This window comes from Myotis nattereri (assembly GCF_964212035.1).
Source record: "Myotis nattereri genome assembly, chromosome: 3".
NCBI classification, from domain to species: Eukaryota; Metazoa; Chordata; class Mammalia; order Chiroptera; family Vespertilionidae; genus Myotis; species Myotis nattereri.
The window spans coordinates 162,260,425-162,268,386 of NC_138077.1; the positions used below are offsets into that span (position 1 = coordinate 162,260,425).

The 7,962-nt window shown below is 39.8% G+C and overlaps 1 protein-coding gene across 3 annotated transcripts in view; it reads left to right on the top strand.

Moving 5' to 3' along the window:
* Positions 1-2,192, top strand: part of CRYZ (crystallin zeta) — a 28,993-nt gene extending 26,801 nt beyond the window's left edge. For all 3 annotated transcript variants that reach the window (XM_081088390.1, XM_081088392.1, XM_081088391.1), the window contains 2 exons: positions 55-150; positions 563-2,192. In XM_081088390.1, the coding sequence (XP_080944516.1) occupies positions 55-150; positions 563-727 (261 nt within the window). In that variant the 3' untranslated portion in view covers positions 728-2,192. The remainder of the gene's footprint in view (positions 1-54; positions 151-562) is intronic.
* Positions 2,193-7,962: the final 5,770 nt, after the last annotated feature.

Here is a 7,962-nt window from a genome sequence, read left to right on the forward strand (position 1 = left end):
TTTAACACTATGTTGCAGTAATCTTTAACTGTAGCATGTTGTTCTTCATAACAGATTGTTGGCAGCAGAGGTCCTATTGAAATAAACCCCCGGGACACCATGGCAAAGGAAACTAGTATAATTGGAGTTGCTCTGTATTCATCAACCAAGGTAGGAAAAGAAGTCATGTGATTTTGGTAACTTAAATTTGCCTAATCAGGCAGGCTGAAAGTTTAAGCAGATGTTAAACTTAGTTATTTGACTATATGTGTGCATTAAGGCTTAGTCACTGGAAGATAACAAGGGTGACAATATCATTTATTTTCCAAGTCAGGACACTTTTGAGATAAAAAGAAGATACTATTCGTAATCACTTCAGAACAGCAAGTACTTTGTAATCAGATACTGTCTCAAACAAATATAGAGGACCCTTTTTCTGTAATTCTGGATAAGTTGACAAAAGCCACACATTTGTAAGAACTATGCTTTTTTAGATTCTGAAAATATTTAATGCTTCTGAAAATCAACTCATATGTTTCTCTACAAAAAAAAAAAAAGCAAAAACCTTTTTCTTTCACTTTAGGAAGAATTTCGGCAATTTGCAGCAGCTCTTCAAGCTGGAATGGAAGTTGGTTGGTTGAATCCTGTAATAGGTTCTCAGTATCCATTGGAGAAGGCGGTCCAGGCTCATGAAAACATCATCCATAGCAGTGGGGCTACTGGAAAAATGATTCTTCTCGTGTCATAATTAATTCTTTCATGTATTTCCTATGTAATTAGAGGTCTCTTATCCCAGTTTTACTTACACTATCTCTGCTTTAATTGGCATTCATTTAATTCAGTGAGTTTCTTATATTAAAAAACAAGATTTGTCCTTAGAGATCCTGGGCATTGGAGCACAGTTTATGTTGTAGCTGACAATATTCTTTATGCTGTAATCAAGCAGTCATAGTAGGAAGTAGAATGTTGTGGTCATTGACATTGGGGTGCATTATAGATATTCCTGTTACCTGATCATTAGTTTTATACCTTTGATTAAAATGTGCTAATTGGAAATAAGACTGCTTGATTTCCAAGCCTACTTCTCCTTAGAAAGTTTCTTTCATCTCTGATTAGCCCAGACCTGTATTGGACTCTGCAGATTTTGGGGATTAAACAAGACCCCTTGTCCAAGCTAATCTTATCTGGATCTACAAGCTGCTTGGAAGGGCCAGATAAACAATATTTGTTAAATTTCTAATATTTACCAAAATACTACAACATTCACCATGCTCATGGTTGATTGCCAGTGGTCTGTACATCCTGGGCCAGCAGCCCTTTTTTGGTGCATAGTCTCCAGATAGATACTTCTTGACTGACTTGCTTTCAAATTAGGTTTAGAATTATATATTTGTGTGATGGGGGTCATGTTTTTAAAAATAAATAAATAAATTTGACACATTAAGAATGATCTGCTTTTGTTTTCATAACACGGTAGCCTGCAATGATTCTGTGGGAAATTAAAAACTGTGATTGTATATTTTACTTGCCTTACTTCACTTTTACATAGCTCCTAATGGCCCCGTTCTAACAGTGTTCTGTGCTGGAAGTCTTTCTCTAAACTAAAGAAGTGATTGCTTAGAAATCTTGCCATCAACATTATGTCCAAGGAAATGAGGTTTGATTGCTAATTCTGTCTTGTTTTTTCTTCCTGTGAACACAGCCTCTTATCTGTTGTAGCATTATGTGGTTGGTCCTCTTGACCTGATTTGTTCTGTTGAATGACAGTCATGTTTCTAGTCTGAACATGGAATTCTGCTTTAATATAAGTGAACAGAAAGCCCTGCTAACTTCTATAATTGAAGGCTGTCATTGGCTTCTGGCTGTATGTGCCATGGCTGAAGTGTTTTGCTATTAGCATTTTTCAAGTTCATTCACTATTTCTTTATAAATTAGTGCCCTGTGAAATAACATGTTTTAAAAAGTGTTAAAAAACCAATGTTGCCCTGGCAGGGTGGCTCAGTTGATTGGAGTATTGTCCCATACATCAAAATGTTTCAGGTTCAATTCTAGTCAGGGCACATACCTAGATTGCAGGTTCAATTCCTGGTCTGGGCATGTATGGGAGATAATCCATTAATCTCTCTCTCTCTCTCTCTCTCTCTCTCTCTCTCTCTTTCTTTCTCTTTCTCTTCCTCCCCCCCCCCTTCCCCTCCCTCTCCTCCTCTCTTTCCAAAATCAAAACAAAAACATATCCTTAGGTGAGGAGTAAAAACAAAACAATATCATGATTCTAGAAACTAGTATGTTATATACATCCTAAAATGAAAGATTCCTTCCCATACAAAAAGAAGAAGGAGTCATTATTCTGTAAAAGTGAGAATCTTTTTGGTGCCCCAGTTGGAGGGCCTGGCTCTCAGTTCCTTTCGGCCCTTCTTTGGGACCCTCCTGGCCCAGTCTCCCCCTTCCCTGTCAGGCCAAAGCTATGATGGCTACAGCCCTGTGGGCAGCTTAGAAGGCAAGGACCCACAAGCACCTGGAAACTCGCCTACGACCCTGTGGATCCTCTGGACTACAAGGATCACAATGACCAGCAGTTTCAGATCTTGAAGTGACTCTTCTCCATCTTCCTCTGTCTCTTTTCTAAATCTGCCTTTTACAGAATAATTACCCCTCATCTATAGAATAAGCTGAAGCATACTGCTCACTTCACACTTCACAATCCCTTGATACACTTCAGTTACTAGACAAACTCTGTATTAACTACCACATTCATGATTTTGTAGCATTGGACATGTTACCTGTACGAATCTTGTAGTTCTAGTTCTATTCTAGTCCCAGTTTTCAGCCAACATATTTACTGCACCGTTGGTGCCTGCAGCCTCAGGGACTAGTGCTGTCCCTGATGCAAAGTGGAGAATAACATGTAGAATCTATAAGGATTATGTCATGTCTCAACCATCTGAATTTCTGTTCCTATTTGCTTTGACCTTAGAATCATATAATGTGTTAGAAATGAATAGATCAGTCACCCTGAGCTTAAGAAGGTGAAAGGACATGCTAAAGGTCACATGACTAGTACATTCAAACTCAGCCAACATTGTTTAGTAGGCTTTTGATATAAAAACCTGAATTTAGCCCTAACCAGTTTGGCTCAGTGGATAGAGCGTCGGCCTGTGGACTGAAAGGTCCCGGGTTCGATTCCGGTCAAGGGAATGTACCTTGGTTGCGGGCACATCCCCAGTAGGAGGTGTGCAGGAGGCAGTTTATCAATGTTTCTCTCTCATCAGTGTTTCTAACTCTCTATCCCTCTCCCTTCCTCTCTGTAAAAAATCAATAAAATATATTTAAAAAATAAAAATAAAAACCTGCATTGAAATTTCCAGGCCATTGGCTTTCCTGACTTGCTGTAACTCAGGGGACTGCCTGCTTTTGAGTTTCATTTTGCCTGAGATTCCTAGTTTCTGATCATATTATAGTCATGCTTGCCTCCTTCGTCACTTATCTCTTGATTTGACTTTTATGAAGGGATAATTCTGTTCATCCATTAGTTCAAAATATTTATTGAGTTCATAAGAGTGAGAAGGCACAGTGCTAGAATTTGCAGATACAAAGATATATAAGACATAGTCTACATCCTTGAGCTTACAGTTGTGTAGGGGCAAGGGCCAAGCAAAACATTTTTTGGAGTATTGCATACACACATTATACATATAGGCAACCTTTTTAAAGAGATTTAAAAAAGTTTTTCTTATGCAGTTATGGGTGCTGACAAGTCTAAGTCTATAGGACGGGCCAGCAGGGTTTCTGTGTTTCAGCTTTAAGGCAGAATTCTTTCTCTGGAAAAACTCATGTTTCGTTCTTAAGACTATTGACTGATTGAATGAGACCCACCTGCACTATTGAGGGTTATCACTTAAAAGCAACTGGTGACTTTGTAAACATAAAACTAACCATCAAGGGGTGACCTGGGGACACAGATGTGGGACACTTAGGGTAGCTGGGATTTCCGATTACACATTTATTGTCTTTGATGCATTAGTTAGCTCCCTCAATCCATAGTAGCTTTGGCCCTAGACCTACAAAATAACTTGGATGCTCCTGAAAAATAAAAACCCAATCAGGTAGCATTTTATAAAATCCTCTGGCCAGATTTATCGAGGCAAGACATTCTATGTGTGCAAAGGGGTTTCCACAATCTACAGTGTAAAGAGCTTTTTTCCATTCAAGACAATTCTCAAGAACAGCGAAACCTATCAGGTCACCTTGGCCTGGCTCTCTGTGTCCTCAAGCACATCTTACAGAAAACATCCGCTCCGCCTTTCATTCTCTCTCCAGTAGTGCTGCTTTACAGCGTAGTGATTTTCTAAAATGTCATTTGAAAATTGTCAGGAGACAATTTTACTAATCCATAGGGCTTTTGAGATAGCTCATATTGTGGTAACGTACTGCATTTAAGGGAAGAGTATAGGAAATTTTATATCATCGAAAGAAATCTAGAGTACTTTGGTCTATGTCAGTGACCACTGACACAGGTATCGGTGGGGACACTCCATGCACTTTAAGAGTGATTCTAAGCCACTTATGTGATACAGCTGCTCATGAAAGTGTGTTAAATGTGGCCACAGATTAGCAGTCCTTCATTTATCCTTACGCACCAAGACTGCAACTGAACAAGAAACTAAAGAGGAAAACCTTTGCCAAAACCCATTGGGAATTTACACTAAGTTCTATGTCAATCATTTGGTACGTTGACCTAAGTTAGCTGCAAGGTAGGTAGGAAAAAAGCCTCCACTCAGCCACTGCTTCTTACTCAGGACCCCGGGGCTGCACTGCCTAGAAAATCAAACCCCTTATTGCTAAGAAATATTTGAGCTAGCTGGGGATTTATGTCTCCCTCCGCTTCTAGCTTTCCTTTGCATTTTAGGGACTACGGGCTTCAGTTTATGGTGTAACTGAAGATTCAGGAGCAGGGGCACTTTGTACCCTTGGACGTCCAGTCACACAGAGAGAGCCTTGCAAATGGGTGGAGAGGGAAGGGCCCCTGAACTGCAGTGAATGCTGGAGACTGTACGACACTTGTACGAAGAACATTTGCCTGACTCCTGAGAAGCAGCAGATGCGCACACCTTAGACCAGCAGACACTAGGAGTGACATAAAGTGCTTATGAGGCCACCTCACTCCAGGTATAGATTTTATAGGAACTGAGCTCCCTTGTACACAGGGAGGCGGGCCAAGGGAATATGCAACCTTGTGTTGGAGTTGCTGAGAGAATGGGTTGTAGAGGTAGATGGCCTGGCTTTAAATCCTGGCTCTACTACTGACCAGCTGTGGAGTCCTGGGCAAATTACCTATTCATCTGGAGTCTCAATGTCCTCACATGTAACATGGGAGTAATTTCTACCTGGAGTGTAAGAAGTAAACAAGATAATGTCTCTGAAATACTCAGGACTCTGCCTTGCACGAAGTGTTTAGACAAAAGTTCTTTTATTTATATGAGCCGTGAGATAAAGGGGAGGAATGAAAAGGGAGTATCCGGAATACATGAAAAATAAAAGGAAACCCAAATACAGATTCCCATAGAATGTACGAATCAGCATAATTGACATTATGGAAGATATCATTGGTCATATGGGTAATTTGATCACTTGCCAAAAATATGGAGAAAAAAGATGAGAAAAAAATAGAGCAAATGAAAAAAGAAAATGCAACCTTTGAAGTGTAAATGTGCCTCCTCAAAACCCAGAAAAATAAAAGCAGTAATAATTAAAACTTTCTGGACATCACCAAAATAACTAAGTTTATTCATTGACAGTATTTATTATGTCTATGCAAAATTAATGAAAATTAGTAATAAGGCATATCTTAAGTTTTTAAAATGTTACATAATTAGATATTAGAAGGGAGCATGCAGAAGAATAATTATTTGTAGTTATGCTATTCAAAACCTAGAGAATATAAGAAAACAAATGGAAAAACTATTAATGAATTCAGAACGGTGGCTAATTGCATAATAAATATATAAAAATTTATATAAATCAGATGATAAATTAGAAAATATAATGGGAAAAAAAGAGCACATTCACCATAGCAGTACTACTATCTCTCTCTATATAAGCCTAAGTGACCATTATGACCGAGCAACCGGAATGACCAGCCTACCAATCGCTATGACGTGCACTGATCACCAAGGGGCTGATGCTCAATGCAGGAGCTGCCCCCTGGTGGTCAGTGCACTCCCACAGTCAACCTCCCATGGCTAGCCAACCTCCCATGGTCTCTCTCCTGTTCCTCCCCCCATCTCTCTGGCCCCATCTGGCAGCCAGCAGGCCCCCAGGCCCTGGCCAGTCTGGCTCCAATTGGGACTGGGTGAGACAGCCCCAATAGGCCCTGATCGCTGGCCTGGCCTAGTGGCCCCATCCATGCATGAATTTTGTGCACTGGGCCTCTAGCTACTAATATAAAAAGCAGTGAAATATGAGTGACCAAATTTATAAGAAACATGGGACCTTTACAAAGAAAACTCTAAAACTTTCATGGGGACATAAAAGCATTTTCAAAAAATAATTCTTATTTGGGTTCAAATAAAGAGTTACTTTCTCCTCATACTCTAGAAATTCAAAGTAATCCATACCAAAATATCAATAGGACTTTTTAGAAATCTGAAGGAAAAAAGTTTCTGAACTTTTTTTGTGAGGAAAAAAGGGGAAATAGCCAGAAAAATTCAGGGGAAAAAATGAGTTGAAACAAGTGCCATCAGATAAGAAATTTTTTTACCATGTTAATTACTAGAGTCCTATTATTTCAAGAACTAGAGGCCCAGTGCATGAAATTTGTGTGTGTGTGTGGGGGGGGGGGTCCCTAAGCCCAGCCTGCACCCTCTCTAATCTGGGACCCCTTGGGGGATGTCCAACTGCCGGTTTAGGGATTGGGCCTAAACTGGCAGTCAGACATCCCTCTCACAATTCAGGACTACTGGCTCTTAACCACTCGCCTGCCTGCCTGCCTGATTGCCCCTAACTGCTTCTGCCTGCCAGCCTCATCACCCCCTAACCACTCCCCTGCTGGCCCGATCTCCCCCAACTGCCCTTCTCTCCTGGCTTGGTCGCCCCTAACTGACCTCCCCTGTAGGCCTGGTCCCCCCCAGCTGCCCTCCCCTGCCAGCCCAGTCACCCTTAACTGCCCTCCCTGCTGACCTGGTCACTACTCAGTAAGAGAACTAAATGCCTGCTTATTTGGGAGGTAAGAAGGCTCTTACAGTGTTACTCAAAAGCCGAAACTATGAAAGAAAGAGCAAAGTAGGAAAAGTAGAAAAATCTCCAATACCAAATAAAGATTAATAATCTTTAAAAAAGAATTCTTCAAAAATTAATTAGTAAATAATGAACACCCCATCAGAGAGATAGACATCAGTGGGGAATTCATATAAGAATAGGTACAAGTAGGAGCACTTATGTAAAGAGCTGTTCGACCTCATTAGTAATACAAGAAATGGACACACATGGTCTATCTTTATGGGAGTATAATATTATTTCTGTCCTAGAGAGCAGATGGCAATGTCTTTAAGTTTAAAACCTGAATCCTCTTTGACCCATTAATCTCACTACAGGAACTCATCCTGAAGAGGTAGACATGTCTGCAGAGACATGTGTCAAGATTGGTTTTATTGCAGCATTGCTTACCATAGTAAAATATTAGAAACAGCTTAAATTTCCATCAACTGAGTGATTAAAAAGTCAATATATTCATATAGTGTAATGCAGTGTAGCTATTATAATGACCATGCAGATGTATAGTTACTAACATGGGAAGATGTTCAAGGCATAGTATTAAGAATATTAAGTTTAAAAAGCAGATACAGAATATGTATCATTTCTCTTGTATATAATTGTCTGCCTTTACTTCGGCATTTTAAGAGATACCTGATAGATGTTCATCAAAATAATTTGTCTTAGTGGAATTATTAATATTTCTTCCCATCATTTTTATTTTTCCAACATTTT